The sequence below is a fragment of the Ixodes scapularis genome, unplaced genomic scaffold (assembly GCF_016920785.2).
Source record: "Ixodes scapularis isolate PalLabHiFi unplaced genomic scaffold, ASM1692078v2 PGA_scaffold6__148_contigs__length_123643588, whole genome shotgun sequence".
NCBI classification, from domain to species: Eukaryota; Metazoa; Arthropoda; class Arachnida; order Ixodida; family Ixodidae; genus Ixodes; species Ixodes scapularis.
The window spans coordinates 104,394,656-104,418,599 of NW_024609881.1; the positions used below are offsets into that span (position 1 = coordinate 104,394,656).

The 23,944-nt window shown below is 44.5% G+C and overlaps 1 protein-coding gene across 1 annotated transcript in view; it reads left to right on the forward strand.

Annotated features, from left to right (window-relative positions):
- LOC115317008 overlaps positions 1-15,710 on the forward strand; it is a 32,175-nt gene extending 16,465 nt beyond the window's left edge. Inside the window, exons 3-10 of the mRNA XM_040214565.1 lie at positions 551-636; positions 1,718-1,822; positions 4,152-4,253; positions 7,757-7,893; positions 10,034-10,173; positions 11,721-11,806; positions 13,277-13,357; positions 15,586-15,710. Coding sequence (XP_040070499.1) covers positions 551-636; positions 1,718-1,822; positions 4,152-4,253; positions 7,757-7,893; positions 10,034-10,173; positions 11,721-11,806; positions 13,277-13,357; positions 15,586-15,710 — 862 coding nt within the window. The remainder of the gene's footprint in view (positions 1-550; positions 637-1,717; positions 1,823-4,151; positions 4,254-7,756; positions 7,894-10,033; positions 10,174-11,720; positions 11,807-13,276; positions 13,358-15,585) is intronic.
- Positions 15,711-23,944: the final 8,234 nt, after the last annotated feature.

Sequence of the window (23,944 nt, forward strand, 5' to 3'; positions counted from 1 at the left end):
GGTGAATTGAGTTAATTTATAGTGAAGCAGCTGAACAGTGGCTAATATCAGCAAATTGTCACGCAACCACGTATTCTTAAACTCTTGCAAGGATTTGCTGCATGTGGTCTGCTCTGTTGTATGGTATCAACCTTTCATGAGCATTTATCGAAACTCCGTGCAGACACAACGCTTTGCTTTTAGGAATACACATTATTTTGCTAACCTTTTTGCTGCCCTGTCGAAATATTCCAGACCTTTAATTGGATTCTGTGACCTTTGTACATTTGTTTTCGAAAAGGCCTTCATGCCTCCTGGGTACAAATAAAAAATAAGTAAAATTAACAAACATTTCTTGAGCTTTGCGTGTTGTTTTGCGTTTCATTTTATGGGAAAAGCGTATATTAGAATTTGACACTGTAATAAGCTCGTTAGAACACAGGCAGTGGCGTAAACTACCAATTGCTTAAAACATCACTTAGATTGTTTAATCGGTATGCTGAATTGTTATTCACCCGCCGGAGGGTTTTCTTTGATACTGAACAGTGCTTTTCCCGCATTTTTATTACAGTGCGCGGGAGGCCACGGTTATTGTGAAGGCTCATGAAGACCAAAGAACCAAGGAACTTTCAGAATTAGAAATTCCACGAAAATTTGGTAATACACGCGATAAGAATTTTTGAATCACCTATGATTTCCGATAGCCTCGACAGCCCATACAGCTACAATCATTGACGCAGCTGTCACAAACTGAAACTTAGACACTTTTCTTGTTTTCCTTGGTAGTTTAATGGCTGAAATAACCAAAAAGTCAATAGCGTTATTGTGTGCGAAACACACTTAGTAAAATTGTTCGTTGAAAAAAACTGTACAACTAACATGGACAGAAAGTACCTTATCGTGCTCGCTCGCTGTCGCGCAGTTTGATAGGTGTAACTTGTCATGCTGGCTAAATCGATCTGGGCGTCCTGTTGAGAGATATACAGGGTCCGATCGAGAAAAGTAAACCCTACTTTTCGGCCCGCGTAAAAAAAACTGCGCATCGCAGAACGCTCAAACTCCGCCAGAATGTAACCCTAGCGGTCCAAGCAAGATGCCAAAGTTTCAGCCAAATCCGATAACGTAATCTAAAGTTATAAGTGATTTCCTGAAAATTGAGCCAATTTTCGCCCGTTTTCGGTCTCTGGTGTCATAGAGCCCCATGTGTTCGAAAACTCCGTCGGCGGCCATTTTCCCATTGAAATTTCAAGAAGTCACTTATAACTTTTGATTAAGTTATCGGATGGGGCTGAAACTTTAGCATCTTGCTTGGACCGCTAGGGTAACATTCTGGCGGAGTTTGAGCGTTCTGCGACGCTTAGTGTTTTTACGCAGGCCGAAAAGTAGGGTTTACTTTTCTCGATCGGACCCTGTATATGGACGTGCGAATTCTAGTTCCAATTTACATAAACCACATTACTAAGCTGAAGCACATATGATCCGACAGCTGCAAACTTCCTGAGACAGTCACGCATATGGATACATTAATTTTATGTCTCACGTTACCTCGAATTAATCTCCAAGTTAAGACTGCACTACTAATCTGTTCTCCAAGTCAATACCTACGTGTTTCATAGGGTGCCTACAGTATTGTAATATAACTTTCCTAATTTACGAAAAAAAATCTGGCTTACCTTTTTACGGGAACTGTTGCTGAATACAACGGAATATAAGTCAATAAATAATTTTATTTCTTTAGGATCGAAGAGGACATATATACAAAAGGAAGATGCCCGACTTCTTTTTACGGATTACAAGGAATGTTTAATTTTAATTACTCCATTCTTAAGCGGAAGGTCAAGATGTAAGTAATCAATACACTTTTACTTATGTAGTTTACACATCATATGAATATGAGTTGAACTGGTTTCTGTTACAAGATGGCTAGTTTGTCTAGTTCGCTCTGATTCACAATGAAGATGTAGGGAAACAAAAATGAGGACAGGATGAGGGATAGCATGCAGGACAGGACGTGGGTGGCTCAGCGCATAAGGGCGGCCTGTCCTGTGGTCCACCCGTCTTCGTGTCCTCGTTTTTGGGCCCATATCCCCAATATGGTTTCAGTATTTCTCTTTAGAGACTTACAGAACTTAGAGCAATTTCTAACCGGTGCCGACTACATATAATTCAAGCCTAAATTGCAGTCCATGATTGTCGCAAGAGACAGGTTAACTGAAAAGTGATGTGCGTGTTTTGTGAATCATTCAGACAAACATGGACGCCGCGCCGACCACGCGCGATCCAGAGCCCGCGGCCTACACGACACGGCTGGCCCGGCACGCCCGCGCGTAGGCACACATGCTGTTGTTTTTTCTTCCAAAATGACTTCGATGACATTGAATGCAAGAGGGGGCCAGATTACTTCTATCTAGATGCGTTTAGAAGAATATAAAAGTGTTACATATCTTTCACGAGTCTTGCGTCGTCGTCTTTCATGGCAGCGAATGCACTAGTGACTGCGGTCGGAGTGTTTGTTTATTGCAACACAGCGTTAGTTCCCGAGGTGGCCGCTAGGGAGCTCCACTCCTCGATCTCCTTCCAAATAGAAACAGGAAAAAAATTTCAGTGGGCTTTTTTGAGGTTTGGGGATGAAGATGTAACAACTAACTATAACCACGTTGCCCGTTCCTTGAAATAGGTAACGTAAGTACTCTACGCCTTACTACTGGGGAGAAATAATGAGTACGTTATTAATTTACCAAAGAAGTAAAACGTTACCGGTAACGCCGTTACCTGTAACGCGTTACCTCCAACGCTGCTTTATAGAAGACGTGCTTGCACCAAAATCCGAACGGACGCAAGCGGATATGGCACTGGGGCTGTCTTAGCTTAGAACGTCAATAATCGTCCACGCGTCATCGTGGACGATTATTGACACTAGTCCAACTCTAACGAAGTGTGAGCGAAACTGCAGCATCACAAAGAGTTAATATCAAGCACTTATATATACGATATCAATATGCGGACCGTACCTTTATGCTACCTAATATTAAAATTGTTATAGACCATCACACCTTATGCTGGTCAACCACCTTTAAAGATTCATCTGGCCGCCTTGGAACATGGTCATTCAAAGTTCAATACTATTACCTCAGCGTTGTATAGAAGACCCGAAAGCATCATCTCGATGCCCACCCCTTGTCACGCTGTACCTTGCCCAGTGGCATTTAACCTGAGTCTCCAAGCGTCCAATAAAAATTTGATGCCGCTGAATGAATGCTTGAGAGGGATTCCCAGATCTGCCACGCGGTACACAAAGCAGTGAGCCCGTGTCTTTACCCTTCGTCATAGTGTTTTCTACAGACGGAACTATGAGCCACAAGGACGACCCTGGCTGCAGATCCAAGGCACCAGTTAGTAGGTCACTAGGATATCCTTTAGGCGTGACTACAGATTGTACTCAGAATTATAATAGAGAAACATGCAGACCTTATGCTCAGAGTCTAAGTCTTCGATTTCTCCCTCAGAAATATATTGTAACTGCTTTCGCACCCTTCTTTCAATCCCTCTCATCGGCAGTAGCCATTTCTTGGACAGGACGCGTGTCCAAGAAGACAGCTTACGTGTAGGAATACGAAAGCATTCATACAAGCAGCGCTCCCAGCTGTCCGTGCCGCGGAGGACAGCAGGCAGCTTGCCCCGCTCCTCCGCGGCCTTACATGGCTGGAACAAGAGTGTAGAACACGTGAGGAGCGGAAATTCCCCAGTCTCCCTCTCGCCTCCCCCCTCCGGGCCTCCGGCCACGCCTGACATGTGACCCGAAAGGGGGACACAGGGGCGGCCGCGCGTACGCGCGGGCCACAGCGGCGTGGAGAGGTCTTCTCTGTCTGTGCGTCTGCGGGGAGGGGGGGGGGGGGGGGGGGGCGTTTCTTGGAATTGGGACGCGTCGCAGCCTTTTTACCTGCCGTATTTAGGAGCCGTTTATTGCGGTTCCAGACAACGCTGGCTGCGCTCCATGGGACAGAAAATGCTTTCGCATTAAAATACACACAGTTTTGTAACATTGTTAAATAGACAAGTAGCCTCCGGGGTTCTTTCACACTGTGCTACTCAGTTTACCAAGTTTCGAGAACGTGCATTTTAGTTTTTCACAGCTTAAACTTCCTAATCACGTTCAAAATGTGCAATTTCAGTTTGCGAGCTTTTCGTTGCAAGTAAAAAATCCAACAATATGGATAACACGCAATGTCACTCAATTTACCGGATATACTGTGGTTATGGACGGCCCACACGAGGTACGTAAATGTCGCTTTCAACTAAACAAATAAATTTCTTTCAGATGCAACACATCTTTTAAAGCGAAATCTTTATCGGGCCAACCAACCTCACGAGCCGCATAAGCGCGAAATGTGTAGTGTGTAGGCCTCTAAATTTGTGAGGCTAAACGATATCGAAATAAAAGGCAGCTGGTGCCAGGGAACGAATACTGGTCGCCGGCGTGGAAGCCGAGTGCGCTGCTGACTGCGCTGCAAAACCAGCGCGCAGGGACGGGAAGTAGGGGATGTGAGAAAGCGCTCGCAGCGGAGAGCGTTGAAAAAGGCACGAAAAGAAGAGCAGGAGCAGGTGGTGTTGCAAGAGCGCGCGGAGCGAGGAGTGGAAAGGACAAGACAGCGAGCTTCCCCTCTCTTGGCAAACCATAAAATTTAGATTAAAGGCTTTGTATCCGGGTAGTGATGAAGGGACGCAGCGTCACAAAGGGACAATGGGGTCCCATAAGGCACCACCTAAACTAAAAGCCCTCCCCTCCCGTCTCTCCAGACATTGAAAGACTAAGGTCCATCGTGCCCTAGGCACCACATACCTTATGAAGCTACCACAGTTAAACGTCTTTAACAAATGGCCAAATATGCAATCAATTTTCACTTTGAGTTGTTTGCTTCTTTGGTTGTCTGTTTGCGCGAACTTCCTACCTTCGACGACGACTGGGCGTCTTGTGAGCCTTGAGTTCGTTCCCGACAAAGCCCGACGAAAGCCTTGAGTCTGTTCGCGACAACGCACAATACAGACAAAACACGATAAAAGTGAGCGATTGCGTGAAAGAGACCGAGCGTAGCAAAAAAGAAAAAAAAAAGATTTTGCCGTTTTTACTTTGTCAGTGTTTATAGAGAGTTTTAGTAGGTGAATCCGATACCTACGCTTGTATCGCATTGTTTCCGGGTATAGTTATTCGGGAGTTTTAGGGAACCGTTTTTGCACATCCGATACCGTACGACGGGCCCTGCGGTACGCACTGCGCATGCGCGAACACAGAAGAAGACACCCACACGCGCAGGTCGTACCCGAGGGCCCATGGTACCGTACCGGACTTGCAAAAACAGTTCCCTAAAACTTTGAATTGGAGATATATTGGAACGGTGTACTAACAACTCTCCTATAACAAAAAACTAAATAATAGGTTAAAATATTTCCACAAAAAGACTATGCTACAGATTTCTCTGGGTGAATGTTAAGCAAATATTATACATCTTAGGAGCTATTTTGCTCATGGCGCGCTGAGATGGTTTCTAGATTCCTGTATTTATAGTTGAACAGGTAGGAATTAATTATGCGCATTTTTAATCTGGAGGACATGTTACCACTTTGGCGATGTTCATGTTAAAGGGGCCATTTTCAAATGGCCACTGAGCAACGTATATCCGATCGCGTGCACACGCAACGCGGCGAGAACAAAAAAAAAAAAAAAGAAAGGAGGGAGAGGAGGATGCCCTAGCAAAGATAGACACCCTAGTATCGGCGCTCACGCCGGGTTGGCCGCTCGGCAACGCGCGGGAACTTCGTATTCGGATTCGGACGGCGCGTCTATCACTGGGTAGCGTGTTAACCCAGCCCCCCCCCCCCCCTTGCGTTTACGACGCTTCGCGGCGACAGTCTGCGGCTGCTCGTTACAGGACTATTAACCCACTTGGCCCCCAAGTACATGACGCTTCGCGGCGTCCAGACGGCAACACAAGCCCCGCTGTCCCCTATGCACCTCCGGAAAGAGAGACGCGTATCATTTAGGTCAGCGAAGTTTCGTCGACAACATTCACCTTTTTCGGTGTTAATCGTAAAAAAAAAAAGAAAAAGAAAGACGTTTACAATTCTCTGGAATGCCGAGTCAGAGCGCAGCTCTTGAGGAAGAGGGGAAGGATCAGAGGGGAGGATATGCCCCTCCTCCCCCTCCCCTCCTACTCTTCTGCTCCCCTCCCATTTAGCGGAGAATACTCGCTAAATTTTCCGCTAAATTTAGCGGTTAAAATTTTTGTGCCAAATTTAGCTGGGAATTTTTTTTACTAAAATGTTTTCGCTAAATTTAGCGGGGAAACGTTTTCGCTACATTTTGCGGGGAATTTTTTTCGCTAAATTTAGCGGGGAATTTTTTTTTTTTTGCTAGATTTAGTGGGGAAGTTTTCCCGCTAGATATAGAGGGAAAGTTCTTTCGCTAAATTTGACGGTAAAATTTCTCCGCTAAATTTAGCAGGAAAGGTTCCCCGCCAAATCTAGTGGGGAAATTTCCGCCGCCAACTTTAGCCGGGAAATATTTCTGCTAAATTTAGGCGCCGCGTGACGTCACTGGTTACCCTCGTGTCGTCACGCGTGACGTCACGTGTAGCGTCAATATGGGAGCGCTCATAATGCAACGCGTGGTTACGCCGACGCCACTCAAGCCAGAAACGGGCTCCTAAGAAGTGCGCTCTAAAAATAAATGTCGTAAATATCGCCAAATGCATCGACGAAATAAAATGTCCAATAAAAATAAATAAAAAGTAAGCCCACACTGGATTGGCGCCAGACAAAAGGTTCTGAGAAGCTGTTTAAAATTAGCACACTGCTTCTGTGATTTCTTAGATAAGGCTGAAACGATTTATTTAGCGTAGAGATGAAACACCATACAAAAAAAGTTTGTGTAGAAGTAGTTTATGGTTTATTTTGTCGGAAGCCTTTTATATGCCGAAATAAACTGTGTGGACTTGATCGCGGGTGAGAACCAAATAGAGTAATCTATCGTTTTTTGTCAAGGTCGTTATTCTACCGTGCTTTGTACTAGTTCGGCGAGAACGTGTATACTGCATGATGTTGAATAAACGGAGGAAATTGTTTAAGAATACTACGCAGGTGAGCTCTAAAAAGCACATCTATGATAGTGTCTTTAGAGAATACCGAAACTGCGATAATGCGCATAGCGCTTCTATAAAGGCACAAGTGGAAAAGCCCATATGACGGTTTTATGCACTGTATAGGTCAGCGTATATCAGAACGCAACTGTAGGAATGTTTTGGGTGGTTTCTTTGTATACATAAAGTAATTAATAAAATATAATACTTAAACTAATCAATAAAATATATAGAGCCCCTCTCAGCACACACTGTGTAAAATATGATATGTAGGATTAGTTAGTGAGTAACAAATCGTTTAACATGCGGCAGAACACCGAGCGATACACAGATGTCGAGATCCGGATTTGTGATACTGTTATGCAGCGACTTTTTCTGAGGAACGGGCAAAGTTTTAAATAATGAGCGAATATGAAAACACATAAAATGCGCAGTTGAACAGAAATTGAGATGGCAATTAACTCTGCGAGAGAACCAAACTAAATCAACACCAGCAAACCATATCTAAAAAAAAACAAAAAAACTCTTTATGAGTGTTGTTAAATGACTTGGGCTCAGCTGCTCAGAAGATATATGAAGAGTACATCATTCTTATATAATTATGAATAAAAAAATAAATGCATTTTTATTGTTTCTTTACCTAGGTGTATGGCCGAACCCCGCCGAATCCTCAAGCAGTGAACAATTCTTATATGAATTGAATTTACTTCGGTTGCTTGTACGCACGCCTCTTTTAAAAGAGGACACCATCTTCATGAACGAATATCAAAAGATCCCGGAGGTAACTAGTCTTTTTCCTGAAACTATTTTATGTGGATCAATTGTTAGAGGGCGATTTTATTTCAAATAGTGCTGAAAAAAAAACATGTCTCAAATACTTTTGAAATATATATATATATATATTTATATATATATATATATATATATATATATTGTACGAAAGACAAAGTAGAGATAAAAAGCACCGGCTTTGCTGGCCGAGCCCTGGAGCAGTTCTGCCCCCCGAGCTCTGGCATGAGCCACGCATCGCCCGTGCAGGCGATGCACTGTCGTGGATGGCAATGATAATCTGGATGCTGATGGTGATGACGCTGCGCTGTTACAATTTATATATGTTGGGCAAATTCATCGGTTGTACAAAACACTTTTTCGTTCCATTTTTATATCTTATGTGCTTGATTTCTAAGGACCAAGACGTATTTGAGATTGACGCGATCGTCACAGCTTTCTTAGGCTCATATACCTGCCGCAGTACAAATGAACCATTTACATAATTTTATATAGAATGCAAAACTCCATATGCTCCTAAAAGTTTTTTTTGTAAATCCTCTACAACCTGGTTTTTTGACGACAGTTTACGTATCTTGGATGATATTTTGTTTTTATAGCGTAAATATCATACGACAACAAATTTTAATCATACCTCTTAAGTATAGCCAAATAAAATTACTTCACGGTAAAAGCCTTTAAACACTAAATACAACTTTAAAACTACAAATTTAAACATTATTTTTCTTAACTTTTTTATTTTATTAGTTTTTTAATGACCCATAACAGGGGTCTGCAAACCCCGGCCCGCAGGTCAGATTAGCCCTCAGAGTCATCCCGGCCGCCCCGCGGTCCGCTGTTCATGTTCGGTCATTTAGGAGTTATAATCGCGACAAATGAAAATATGACGCCAAAAAGAATTCTAGGTGTGTCTTAATGAATGAGGTGCTTATCACATTTGTTTTGTTTTCATAACCTCAGGAGAAATGACCTTTTTTTCCTGCACAAGTTGAAATGAAATGGCCAAACTCACATAATCCTGCTTCCAGGTTAGCTACGCACATGTAAGGTTCGGTGTTTTCAAAATAATCTGAAAAAATCCGAAAACACTCGTCGGTAAATTTTCCGTCAGTTGGGATTTTTCCCAAAAACTCAGAATTTTCAGGTCACAGCGACAATATAAACAGGACAAAGAACGGAGTTTACAACTAAACTTTTGAGAGCACGCAGTCAGTGGTCCTCAGGAGATCCCACTTCAGTTTCCTTTGAAATCTAGAACTACTGGCAAAAGAAGTTAGCCTCTTAGCACGTCCGAATTCCTTCGGGAGGGGGTTGAGGGTACCCGAACCTTATTTTTATTTTTTTATTTTTTTTTTTAAATTTTACGCAGTAAAATAAACATGGACTTTCAGAGAAAGGGAATCTAACAAAAATATACTCCAATAAACCCCAAATTCCCAGCTAAAAATAAACTCCGGAAAACGCCCTCCAAATTTCACGAGAAATAAACTCCGAAAACACGGAATCCTCCGTATATGCACTTTATCTATTATCTTAAATTGTCACTCGAGGTCATCTCGCGCATGGAAAACGGCAGACGAATGTAAAACTGACAGTAAACATTTAATAAGGCTAACTTCTTCCTTTAAGTGAATCCAAAAGTACAGCGCGCATTCTGACGGAGAGGGACTGATTCGAAGTGGCGTCTTACAGTTGCTTTTAAAGACGCAGTATATTTTTGGAAAGTAAAAAAAAAAAAGCGTACTCCATGACAGCCAGAATTGTCTCACACTTTCCTGAAAAGTACACAATTAGAAATCAAAGCTCTCAGTTCAGGGGATTTCTAACCTCGTTTGTCCACGTGGCAGCCGCCTGCGTTGTAAACGTGGCCACGCATGCGGCCGTATATTGCAATCCAATTGTTAAAATCCCGAAATATATTACCGAGGTAAAACCAACATCAGGCAACATCATGAATATATGATAGCATAAACAAATTTCAAAAAGGTGTCAAGTGACCTTTTTTTCTTTATTCAAATAGTTCCTGTATTACCTTGCAACGTGAAAAATGTGGAATGAAATAAATATCCAATCAAAATAATTGTGCAGACGTCATTTACGTTTCTGGATGAACGCATTATTCGGTATTTCAGGTTTTGTACCGCATTCCAGAGGCAAACATGTACGCCTCAACCTACGAGAAAAAAGACCCAAGACTATGTGGAATACAAACTCAGAAGACATTGCCTATTGAGGCAGATTTGGAGCTCAAAATGATCACTTCTGGCAGGAAGTATGACTACAGTTTGTTTTATAATTAGGAACCACTTAAGACCAGCGACACACTTCATTAATTTTTCCAAGTTTGGTAGATATTCTTACAAAAACTATCAAATTGAAAATCAAAACTAGAGGACCAACTCGGAGGAAGTCACAATAAAGACTCCCAGGGTACCAGGGATAGTTTCACATGTTGCAACCACGCGTTAAAGTTTTTCTTTAAATCAAAGTATTTTAGAAGCACCAGTGGACAATAAAAATTCATATGATGGATTATATTGTTGATGAATATCATGCTGTGACTCGGGATAACTTAACTCTTCTGAAATATCGCACGGAGGAAAGGTAAAGGCAAAAGAACTATTTTGACCCACATTTGTTTTAGATATTCAGTGCGATCGGAAGCATAATGCTAACGTGATAATGCTTGCATGGCATCCATCACTGTATTATTAGGTGCCATTTCAATGAAAAATAATTAAATACCTGCGCACCTATTGGGAATAATTACTTGATTATTCGTTGGCCTATGCTTAAGTAGTCATTCGGTTAAATTAATGATATTGTTAAAAAGCTGCGAAGTTATCACAGTAAATATGTAAATCATTATATAATTTCTGGCCCTATTCCCGTGTTTCTTCTAGTCCTGTGAATTCAGTATTAAATTTATCATCCAAGACATTTATTTGATTGATTTGGCGTAGGTTCGTTGATTCAAAATTCTAAGATGTTGGAAAAAGAAAAATTTCTTAGACCTACTTATTTATGACACTTATAAAACAGAAATATTTAAATAGAACAGCGAATTTAGGTACTTATCTCTGGTCTACCACATAAATAGGCAGTTGAAACGTGAAAGTGGAAACTCAACGCCATTATGAGAGATTTACTTTAGTAGGAAATTATGCAGTCAGAGTACCATAGGTCGCAGACGAGTTTACTCGTACTTTTTGACTGCATGTTGGCTTTGGGTCGCAGATCATTTGAGAATAAAGTGTTTGATGATGGGTTCGACAACGACAGGGACGATGTCCGTGACAATGGCATTAAAGGAGCACCTTTGACCAATTAATAAGTTAAATGTAAGGACGGCAGATAATGCAGTAGTCGATTAATTGCGGTATATTAAAGATTCACTTCATTCCCTATTTAAAATGTTTACACGTTAGTATCAAGCTACCCCTTATTTGTGATACGTGTAGCAAGTTATGACACTGATATGACAAGCCTCGGGTACGTACTTGTCAAGCTTGTCGGTGTCGGTTGGTTTTGTGTGTCGCTCTAGTGAGACCAAAGCATTAAAGATATGATTACTGCAATAATATTGAATAAATATTATATATCTACGAAAAAGCTCAAGATTTCACTCATATGTCTGCAACTTTAGTGCAGTACTGTCACCAACAAGAAAACTGCATTTACGTAGACTTATGCCTCTCATGTTATGAAATGTCATATACAATAATACCTTCAAACATAAAAGTAACTTTTAAGGACGCACTCCTACTTCCTTAATTTTCTTTCCGCTTTACATTTATCATCTCTTTTTTAATATTTCAGTCAAAGTATAGAAAAAAAATATCTACGCTTTTATTCGGACATAAATGCGATTTCTCCTACCCAAATCTCTCTTCAGGATCAATACGGTAACCTTCTTTCTATACGTTTTCGTGTATATGTTCTTAAATGCATCGTGCTGTTTTGTATTGTTGCTTACTGTTCTAGTTACGTTGCAAAACATGATAGCCTTAGTAAAGACGTATTGTAATGCCCCTTGTCTAGACTAATCTTGCATAAGATAGTTCGCAATTCTGCCTCGAACCCTCAAAACAAATTTGCAAGGGATAGCATTAAACTATTGTAACTTTTCACAGATAATAGTAACTTTTATTTATGCTCTCCAAAGGTTTTATTTGTACATGACAGATAAGAGCCAAAGAAAGCAGAACACAGTTTGCGGCTGGAAATTCCTTTTCTTTCCGCCCGAATACCGCCGATCGAGAACCAGCGGGTTCACGTATATTACGAACTTATGACGTATAATACTTTACAATACGTATAATACAAACTTTTTAAGAACAACTCCCCCGTTTCTACTTTACCGCATAGCTCTGTAGCACTCGATCAATGGCCTTTACTTACAGAGTTCTTTTTTCGGATTTTGGAGTCAAAACGCTATCACTGCTTCGTAATTAACTGCTTTAGGCCGCCATGTACTTTCTGTTGCACTTAACAGTAACTTGAGCTGACAGAAAGTTAGAACACCTTTTATTTACGTCGTTAGCGTTACAACAACGCTAAATATTCTTATGATAGCCTCCTTGCTTGCCACAAACCATCATAAGGGGCCCCTATTGCTGCAGGATATTCACTAAGACAATCTCAAAAGGGATCTGTACATCGTTTTTATGTAGGTGAGAGTGCAGCTAACGCTACGAGCCGAATATTTTGCCGGAGATACGACAACCGCGACTCGACTTTTGCATGTTTGCAGAAAACTTTACGCAATATTCCTAACGCTCCGCTTACAGTTAGCGGGTAAAGATTTATCTGAGGCCCTGAACTAAAAATATAACTAGTATGAATGTGTCCAACAAGCCTATGAGAACATTTAATGTCACATAAATTGAACATTCATCCGCCTTAAATGCGTCTTATGTAAAGGAGGTGTTTGGAAGAGGGTGTTATACCACTGTCAGACCGGAATGATAGAAGCCTACAGAACGAACACCTTCAGACGGTAGGCGAGCCAGCGCACTCCGATAAGCGCAAGATCGCGAGCTAAATCGCCGATTCTTTAAAGGAGTTCGTTCTGGAGGCCTTTCATGTACCCGTGTTGGGGCATCACATGGTGGAGAACATTAACTGAGAGCTCGCCCTGCTGGACCCAGAGATATTGGGTTCAGTCCCCATCCCCGTCCGTTTCGATTTGGACGTACTGGCGTTCGGTGGCGTATCACTATTGCGTGGTGCGTGTTAAAGACCCCAGGCGAGCGGTTGTACCGCACTGGCTAAATTTCTCAGTTACTGTAGAAAAACAAGTTGCCCGTTGAGGCAGAATAACTTCGGTTGTTTCTCTACGCATCATGTCTGATATTTTTTCTTCTTTTCATTAGGTCTGCGGCGGGTCTTGGTGTCCAATTTCAAGAATTGCTACGTATTCAAGAAAGTTAACAGCACCGAAAACGGGACTCCTGGTACGTGTAATGATTACATAAACGTGATAGATTAGGAAGTGGCGCAAATCACGTGTGTAATGTTGCAGTATCACGAGCGGATACAGTAAAGTTATGCTAAGACTTACTTTCCCCATTCGAAAGATTTTCGGTATTGAAAGCTGACACACATCTGCATTTGTGTGTGATCCAGTGTGGTGTACTTAGGTGTAGCTGCTTACAACGAGGGAACACACTAACCCCATTCTCTCGGGTAGCCATGGTAGCATTTCGAAGCTGTATGCATGCTGCTCGACATTAATTAGAATTTTCTTTAATCGGGTGATACCTCTACAACATGTAAACATGTTGTAAAAGCTTTCTCATTATTACATGTCTTTAAACATGTAATAATGAGATTCTGCCAATATTAAATGATGGGATATCGTCAGGTAATTTGGTTAATTAGCTAAAATTTGATCATTTACTTTTTCTTGTTGATTATAAAGAGGTCATGTAGAAATTGCAATATTGCCGATTATTTCTATTAGAGCACTGACCGATTAAAAAAAAAATTGGCGAAAGTACAGTCGTTTTTTTAAATATTGATTATTAATAATTTAACGTTTTTAGCTTGATTTAAAAAGTGTGGGAACAAAGGGCTTCGCGAGCCCCGCTCACAAAAATGTTTAGAAGAATGACACAAGCCCCGGGTAGATGGATGCTATCGTATAGCATCGAAATAAGATACGGCGATTGTGATTGCAGAGACTCCGCTTGTGTTATTGAATCCGTCTAAATTCGATGCCCTGCCGTAGCACTGATGTAAACGCAGCCATATGCATTTTAGCCACGTTTTCACTTGAGTCATCGGCGCACCAAGAACACACGGCCGATATCGTGACGGCCTCAGTAAAAGGATTAGGTCACTCTTCAGTGCGAGAAGAGGGGTCGGAAGTGGTGCGCTTGCGACCCTATTGTTGCGGAATTTTTATATCTGGATAACAAGCGTGGAACTTGATTAATTTAAAAAAAAGAACTGCAAGATATTCGCAAAATATGTAAATTAATCTATCCTCTAATACTAATTTCCGGCAATTCTGCACTTGCAACATGACCCACAAAACAAATTAAAAGTTTTTTTAACAAATTTTAGTTAATGAGACAACTTACAAAGGAAATTATCTCCTAAGCTAATGTCCCCGAGCCTGATAAGTACACGATCAGTACAGCACTCTTCTAACTCTTTGCCACTCCAAGAAACGGTTCGAATTAAAAACAAGTAACCTGAATAAATAAATACTCTGAATGTGTTTATGTATTCGCAAAATGCATAATATATATATGGAAACCCTCGTGTGAAAAAAAAAGGATTTGTCCCACAAACATATAAAAAATAAGATAAAGTATATCTGGCTTACATATAGCTTATATAAGTTCTTTTATGACCCTTTAAGTCCCCATATATTTATTGGCCACTTTCATATACCTTTCCTTCACTTGGAACATAGAGGCTTATATCGTTGTCAGAATTATTTCAAGCCCACATCGAAATAATGATGCGTAAAAGATATAAATATCTATACCCAGATAAAGAGTGCTGCACGGCTAACTGGCAGGGGGCGCTAGTGGGCCTGCAGTCGATCAAACTTAAGCTCAGATGTGTGAATCAGCCTTAATCATGTACTCTTTTAGTTGCATGCAACGATGCCAGCTACCGTCGCCTATAAATCAACTGCATAATGCATATGATAGGGAGCTGCGATAGAAATAGCTTTGAGCACTTTAAATGAAATACACTGGTGGAAAGGGCCAAGGAAGCCACGGGAGCGCGCGGTCTCGAGCAACACGCCCGTGTCATACTGATGGCAAGAGGAACATGCTCGAGCCCTCTTCTGGCCGGTTGCGAGATTAGCGGCTATCAAAATCTGGCTATCTGGCTTTTGCCATGTTTGATATAAAATAGGTGAGCGTTATTAAAAATAGTGTAGCTCGGAGACCGCACGCTCCTGTGGCTTCGTTGGCTATTTCCACCAATGTGCGTCACTTTTATATTGAGCAATCATTTGGACCCCACGTACGATGGTGACAACCTCGGTATCATCTGTATTTATACTTATATAAATGTACTCGGGTACCCTCATAAATAAGAGGTTAGTATACAAAATCAGAAGGCAGGGCATTTTGAAAACATCGTTTTAATTTGAAAGTGTCACTTGAGAGTGTAATGCTTAAATTTATTATTTGTATTATATTTTCTGACTTTTCAGCTTGTGAGTTCTTTCTTAAGAACAATACAACTCCCACTACTGACCTGCAGGAATGCTGGTTTGTATTCCTCGCGTACTGTGGATACCCGAAGGCTTTTTACAAGGACACAAGCTGCTACTCTTGAATCATCCCGTAACATCTGAACACTGAAAAACGTCAACCTGAACACACCACTCTATAAAATGCACTTGGTAATGGGCTATTGTTTTTAAACAGCACTGATTTTTCTCATTCTGTCACAAATCTCGGATGAAAATAGGTTCTCTTATGGTTTTCAGTCGTGTGATGTCAATTCGCAACGCTTTGAAAAACAACAAGCTTTTATGTAAAAAATAAACTCATGTTACTTAACGATGCATAATGTCTCTGTATTCTTTATGTCAGATGAAGTGTGCAAATTAATTAACACATAAACTTAATAAACGTGGCTGGCGGAAACATCATTTTGCGGATGTATATAGATCGCATGTTTATACACGGACCATGCCAAAAATGTGACAACCTTCAACTCGTGCACGCAAAACGTAAAAAGCTATTTATATAACATGCAACGCGCGTCGCCGAGCGAGCGTGTGAGTTGACGAATGGTCACCGCGCTTGAATGTCGCGGGGAAAGTCAAGGTTCGATTCCAGTCAGCGGAGTGTTTTTGTTTTGTTAATTCTTTCAACTTGGCGTTCTGGTAAGTTCGAGAAGATTGTCATCTGATCGAGTTCCGAATGTCCTACGCTCCGATATTTCTACGACGATTGTTCCAGAAACCCACGCGGATAAATAGGAGAGATATGGCGAGCGGAGTCAGTCTCGTCCCAGCGTTCGATCCTGCTGTTACACCGACTTCAACGCCCACGACGCTCAGTCGTTACCTTTTGTCCAATTTTATTTTTGTTTGGAGCACAAGTTTGCCCTTTTGGGCTTTGCATTTTTCTCAGTTATTCATTGTTTCGTCACCTCTATTTCTGACATTTTGGTAGAGGCGTGGGGTAGCGCATGTTCCTGCAGCGTACCCCTCTGAGGGTACGCAGTGCACGTCCGACACCGATCCCACGAAGGCCCAACGAAGACAATACCGAGACCCGATTCAGTCGCGCTGCCCTTAACTCGGACTTCTGCCAACTGATGCCAAGCTGCCAACGATATCGACGATGGACCACCAGTCGTCGCAGACCCCGACTGTCGCCGCAGTCGTCTACCTGCCCGTCGCCCAGCGAAACTCGACGACCTTTCATGGCGAGGCCCACGAGGATGTGGAGGACTGGCTTCTCCAGTATGAACGTGTAGCCCTCCATGATGGATGGACCACTGAGCAGCGCTTCCAAAACATCTACTTCTCCTTGGAGGGTACCACGAGGCAGTGGTTCGAGAACCACGAGGCTTCACTTACGTTGTGGGACACCTGTATTGCCGGCCTGAAGGAGGCATTCACGAACCTGCAATGACTACAGAGAGCGGAAGACCTCCTGCAAATAGGGACGCAAGGTCCACAAACAAACTGTCACAAGCTTCGTTGGAGGTTTCCTCTGTCTGAGCAGCCGCGCCGACCCTCAGTCTACCAAGGAGAAAAAGCTGCGAGCCTTCATGAGAGGCGTGAAGAGTGACACCTTCGGCGGCCTTGTTCCTAACCCACCAGCTACTGTCGATGGATTCGTTGCCGAAGCAACTAACATCGAGCGTGCCCTGTCGATCCGAGACAGCCACTACAACCGACTCGCCGGCACGCCTGTTGCTTCGACGCTGGCATCTTCCCGATCCGACCAGGGCGGCATCAGCGCTGGCAACCGTCTAGGAATTGTCCGCAACATCGTCCGGGAAGAACTCCGGAAAATTCTTCCCGCAGCTGATGGCCCTGCCTCGATATCCATCGCCGAGATCGTGCGGGAAAAGCCCCAGAGAGTCATCCAGCGAGAGGCTTCCATTAGCGTGGCAGTCCCCGAGAAACCCACTCTAACCTACGCCGCAATGGCCCGACGGCCAACGCCTCCTCCTCGCGCCTATGTCGCGCCGCCCCGACGTCAGTCTCCTGCGCCACCGTACGACCCAAGCCACGACAAGCAGGCCCAGTACGCCTGCCAGGAGCCCCGTGCACCCCGGAAGACCGACGTGTGGCGAACGGCTGACCGACGCCCTATATGCTACCAGTGTGGGGAGGCCGGCGAAGTGTACCGACTGTGCAGCTTCTTCTAGATGGGGGAAGGTTTGCGTCGAACGTCCCTCCCCCCCTTGGAAGAACGAACAAGAAACTTTGAGGAGTACCTGCGCCGTCCGCCATCTTTAGTGCCGGGTCGTTCTCGGGGATCCCGCTCACCATCCCCCACGACGTCCGGCATCGCCCCTTCGTCGGTCCCGCCGACAGAGCTTGTCCCCCCTGCGTCGCCGGGAAAACTGAGTGCGGCCACACCTGGAGGTGGCGGTGCCGAAGACGACCGAAGTAAAGAGCCTCCAAGAACACCGGAGCGCTCCCACACTCCCGACCCCACGCATCGCAACGACGCCTCTGCAACGGTGCTCAAAATCCTAAACGTTGTTATGAACGGCCACGACGCATCGGCACTCGTGGAGACCGGAGCAGACTACTCAGTCTTGAGTGGGAGGCTCTCTCGCCGCCTGTGAGAAGTGACGACGCCGTGGGATGGGCCAGAGATACGAACCACTGGGGGACACCTGTGGTGGACGAAGTCTGGGTCGGCACAACGAGGCCACGTCTGGCCTCCTTCCTGGGTATCGGGTCAGCAGAGCAGCCGGTCACGTTCACGTCGACCTATGACGTACCCTTGACCCGTGCAATAACGGGCGAGGACATATTCAGAGATCTGTTGAACTTCACTGCGTGTGTTATCCTACTATTTCAAATCAACCACCACCAGGCTCGTGCTGCAACGGACTGTGACTCAGCTTTGCCGGTTGGGTGTACTCTGTAGGGTAAGGCAAGAGAGACGGTTAGCAGCGGGCATTGGCTCCCAGCAAACAATGACTCATGAAACCCTTACCTAGAGACATGCGCGGTAGTAGATGCTCCGATTCCACTCCTGGCAGGCTACCTGGTTCCAGTGCCCGACTACTTAACTCTTCTCAGATGAGAGAAGAGGACGCATAGGAAAATAGTTTCGAGAATCGAAAGGATAGTTGGTTAGCATAGTAACAATGCCCCAGCACCTACTTAACCTTAAATTAAAGAAAAAAAACAAAAACAAAAAACGTTTGGACTTTTTTTTTTTTTTTGAAGGGGGGATCTTTTTGAAGAAATGTAACAAAATACATTTTATCCTGATTGCATCGCAATATCAAGAAACTTTCCAAATGTATTTCGATACAGGAATACAGATACGAAATATATTTCTGAAATACTATCGCGATACATTTGTATTACGGTACTGCCCAATTCTGTGCCCGAGCTTCCTGACACCGCATCTAAGCTCAAAAGGTCACATTCTGAAATTGCCACGATCGCCATTTTCACCTACTCCGCAGTAAGCTCAAAAATGGCGGCGCAAAATAGGCTCTTAGTACCTCTAGGCCGAACAAAGAACTCTTCATCAACAGCGCTTATACCGAATGCCACGTTGTTTCTGCAGTCACTTGCGCTGCCCACACTAACCCTGATATGAACTACATTGTTTCCAAGTCCCGACTATTTGTTGACTATTTGGGGGTAAAATACACGTTATTTACACAAATCAGTATAAATTGACACATTGCATAGCGAATAACTTTGTTAAAAATCATGCAAGGTACTCAAAAATGTGTTTTGGAGTGGTTTTACACGAATAACAGTGTGGACGACTTCTGAAACACCCATCGCCACCGAGACAACCGAGACGGCGACCGCCATGTTGATTTCGATTTGGTCGATGGTATCGATGAGACACAAGGAGACATGAAGTCTGGCTTAAGATATATACTCTTTAGGTGAGGACATTGCCCGACGCGGACCGATCTGATAAAGTCCCCCAAACCACGCAGACGCGCACAGCCCGCGGCCACCAGCGTCACCGCCGGTCTCTTCATGACGCTTGGAGCGACGGCGAAAACGTTCAGTCGGCAGGCCGGTTGGGCTGAGACGAATGAAAGCGCCTAAGACGATCAAAAGTTCTGGATATTCATCTATTTTAAGGTATGTACAGGCCTCAAAACTAGCTTATCATTTTAAGCCTGCGATACATGTCTGCCATGTGTGTTTGACACGAGATTCGGAGCTTCAACTAGTGCAGCAGCTGCGCCGGATTAAATCTAGTGGTTTGCAGCCACTATTCGGCCGAACTGAGCAACATCCGAACTTTTTTGTGCCCCGGGCTGCACCACTCTTGCATTCTCTGCCAAGGGAGCTGACATAGTGCCCGCCCCTCGAGCAGCAGGACATGAAAGCAAGGACGCATAGGGCAACCTCCAACAACAATGATTTACACTTCCTCTCTCCCTCCCGACCCGCTATGAGTACGTGTGCGTGCGTGCTTGCGCACGCACGCACACGCACACATACACGTGCGCGAGCACGTGAGTGTATGTGCATGTGCGTGTTTCGTGTAAGAGTCTTTGATTTTGTTTGTAGTAATGCAGCACCACGGGGCTCAGGTATTGACCAATGTCCCTTCTGTGGTGTCGCAGCCCTTCATTGGTATAGCCCAATGTCCTTTCTTTGGTGTCGCAGCCCTTCTGTGCGACACGAAAGGTAACGCTAACGCCCTCTCTAGATGATCATGTGTGAGGGCTCCTGTCGACAGTACTTGAGCATGGTCCGCCTTAATTCAGCCTTGAGCGGTACCATCTGCCTGGTAACCATTTTTAGTGACATGAGGTCACATCAAGAGATCCAGGAGGCCCAGTTGCGCGACCTTGCTGTCGGCATACGTGTTCAGTGAAAGCGAAGCGGTTACCTACCACCATGTAGTACCGAGATATTGCACCTTTCTCTAGGCGTATTAAGCTATTGCGCCCAGTGGGACGGGCTGAACTTGCGCAGCGAACTTTGTATCGACGCTGCGAATCACCTGCTGGTGACTTTGTCGTGTGGCAGGAAGTGGTACAGCCCGAGTTTCGCGTCCAGATCTTCAGGGAGCTTCACAGCAGTCCTGAAGGAGGCTATGTGGCGTTAATTGCACTGTTCGGAAGATACGCGAGCGCTTCTACTGGTTGCAGCGCCATAATGACGCTAAGTCATGGCGCCGTCAATGCGACATGTGCACCTCGCGTAGGCCCATAGAAGAAAGCGCACGCGCCATTTGCATCAGTGTAGCTCCATTTAAACTTATCACCATCGACGTTTTAGGTTCATTACCATCATCAAAAACTGGAAACCCGTATCTACTTGTCATTGCGGACCACTTTTCGAAATGGCCAGAAACCATTCCCATTCCTGATCAGACTGCCCCTGTTGTGGTGGACGCTTTGGTGACTCGCTGGATATCCTTATATGGCGAATACTTGTTGCTGCATTGGGACCAACGGCGGAACTTTGAGTGCCAAGTATTTCAAGATGTTTGCCAACAATTTAACATAACCAAAGCAAGATCTACGCCACTGCATCCTCAGTCCACTGGACACGTGGAGCGCTTTACTTGCACCATATTGCAATATTTGTCTGTTTGTTAACAGCTACTAGGTCTGGGATGACTTTGTTCCTTCATTTCTGTACTCTTACCGAACTCACCGGGTAAACGCCCGCTGTGATTCTCCTTGGGCGGGAAATTCGTATGCCATGCGAGTTCGCCTTCTCAAGACCGCCAAACCGTCCCTCTCAACCGAAGTCGTACGTTAATGACTTGAGTACACGTCTGGAACAAACTCACGACTTCGTCAGAAGCACCTTGTCTATCGGCTTCCAGAGCATTAAGGTTCGCCATAACGAGCAGAGCCACGCAAGAGGCTTTTCAACCGGGTGACAGACTGTGACTGTAAAACCCACTACACAAACAAAGACTTTCACCGAAGCTCCAAAGAAACTGGCAAAGACGATTCACTGTTGTCGCGCTCCTTAACGACGTGGTGTACTGTGTGAGACAAGACTCTTTCTTTTCTGCATGTTTGTGGTACACTGGAACGGCTTTGCTCGCTACGTGGGCAGCTCTACCTAAAATTAAAATCAGAAGTGGGCATATTTTAGAGGGTTAATACTGTGATGGGTGTAAGAAGAGAAGACTGCGTCGCTTTGGGGACAAGCAGGGAACAGATTGGAAAGAGACACATTTAAATAAAAGCGTTACAGCATAATGTTATCTATGAAAGGCTTCAGAGCTTTTGTTCTGCTTCCATATATCTTATTAAACCGTCTGCTGAAGAGGTGAGAGCCTCGAACACTTATTTAGGGAAGAAGTATGAAATCCTTTCGGCCACGGCGTCTGTCCATGAAACGCACATCAACGATTTGGGTACGGAAGAGGAGAGCCTTGAAAGATAGGGTTTCCGAACAGGGTGATACCATCCAAAGCCTCAAATCTGTGGTGAATGACAGAAACAAACGTAGACGCCTCCAAAATTCTCAAGTTTCACGACCCATAGGGTGCTTACTGTTGCCTATCAAAATGGCTGTCATCTCGATGATCGTCGTAGAACAGCAGTACGAGGCTGGGTCTGCGATGCGTAAGTTATTCTAGTCTTGCTATATACGAGCAGTATTAAAGCCTTTATTTTTCCCGCCAGGTGCGTGCAGACAAGCACCTTTATTGTGAAGCCTATCATCTAATAGCTAAAGCGCTATTCTCACACCGCGGTACCACCATCGCAGAAAGTTGCGAATATGAATATTCATGGATTAAAGCCCATACATGGCAAGGGTCTTCTATCTTTTTTAAGCCAAGGTTATTCTGCTAATACATCACACAAAATACAGGCTGCTAACACGACTCACTACAATATGCGTGGTTCGAATGACACGTGCCGAGTTTCTCCTTGAACTCATTGCCATCCAGAATTCGAAGCAGGGATATCGCGATGACTTGCGTTCGAATCTGTGTTCACACTCGCTTCTGTATGATGTATAAGTAGTGTGACCTCGGCTCTAGTGGGGCTGGCGGACAAGCTATAGTTCCTGGAACATACTCAATCTGATGTCATATCAGTTTACGGGGTATCAGGCAAGCAAGCATATTCCATCTCCGGGAAAGACCGGTGGATGCAAGCGCGTTGCAAACTTAATTCATTGTGTTCTGGCAGCCCACCTGAAAGACTGTGTTTCAGTGGCACCGTAACCAAGAACAACAGTGATTTTTTTCTGACTGGCTCGCTCTCGTGAGAGAGAGAACAATTACAAGTTTGTCTGGAAGAAGACCCGCGCATCTACGCTAGAGAGGAAGCTGTTCCTCTAGTTTGGATTATGCAGCGAAATGACCTAGACTAAACGGGCTTCTGAATCCGATTCCCACAGACCCTGTTCCTGGTTGAAAATGACACAGCAATACTTCGCTCTCGGCAAAAGGCTTTATTCACTCACTTATTGCCTGGGGGGTTTCGGGATCGGGGAACGGTCATCAGCGCGACCGGGTGAAGTCCGCTGCCACTCCAGCTGCTCGAAGTCCCAGCGGTGGTCGACCACACCGCGTCATGGGGACATCGTCGTCCAGGGTCGCCGTCCACTCCGTTCGTCGAGTCCGCCACTCAACGACTTGCCCGCACTTTTCCCGCGCCATCTTCCGTCTCCCGCCGAATCCCGCGCCAGCGTCCTCGTCTCCTTGTCACCGCTGCACCATCCTTCGTGTCCCGCCGCCCGAGAGCTTCACCGTCCAAGATAGCTGCCGTCCAAGAGAGAGCCTTCCTTTGTCCAGCTTCCCCTTTTCAAGCCTTCGCCCCTTTCTCTTGGGAAGCCAGAAGGGAACGCCGTACCCGTATCTCTGGTACGCGAGGCCATGGGCGCTCCCCCGAGGCATGACGTATCTCGGAGGTTTGGCGCGCTAGGCTTCTGCCGGAATTTGGAGCCCGAAGGGTCGGCGCGGGGGAGGGCAGCCAGATCTCCACAACTAAAGACACTGGATCCTGGGAGAGTAGCGACATTGCCTTCCCTGTCTGCTGGAGGGAAAGACAGAAATACTAACACACATATTAACAGACAGACGACCAAACCTCGTAAAGTGATTGGTTGATTGGTTTCAGTTGTCATAGCCATCGCCATTTGGGCCAATTGAAGTCATCGAAGCTTCCAAAGGGTCGTTGTGAAGCAGTCGCACCAAGATCGCTATGGAGCATAATCATACTGCAATCGTTCCTTGCCAATATAAGCGTCTTAGGCACTGTGCATGCAATAGTTATCAACCATGCTAATTTCTACATATTTCTTACCTCGGCAATGTCGATCTTGCGTATTTAAAGACAAGAAATGTATTTTTTAATGCCTCGAAGCATCGGAGCCGCCTGCGGTGGCGGTGCGAAGATAT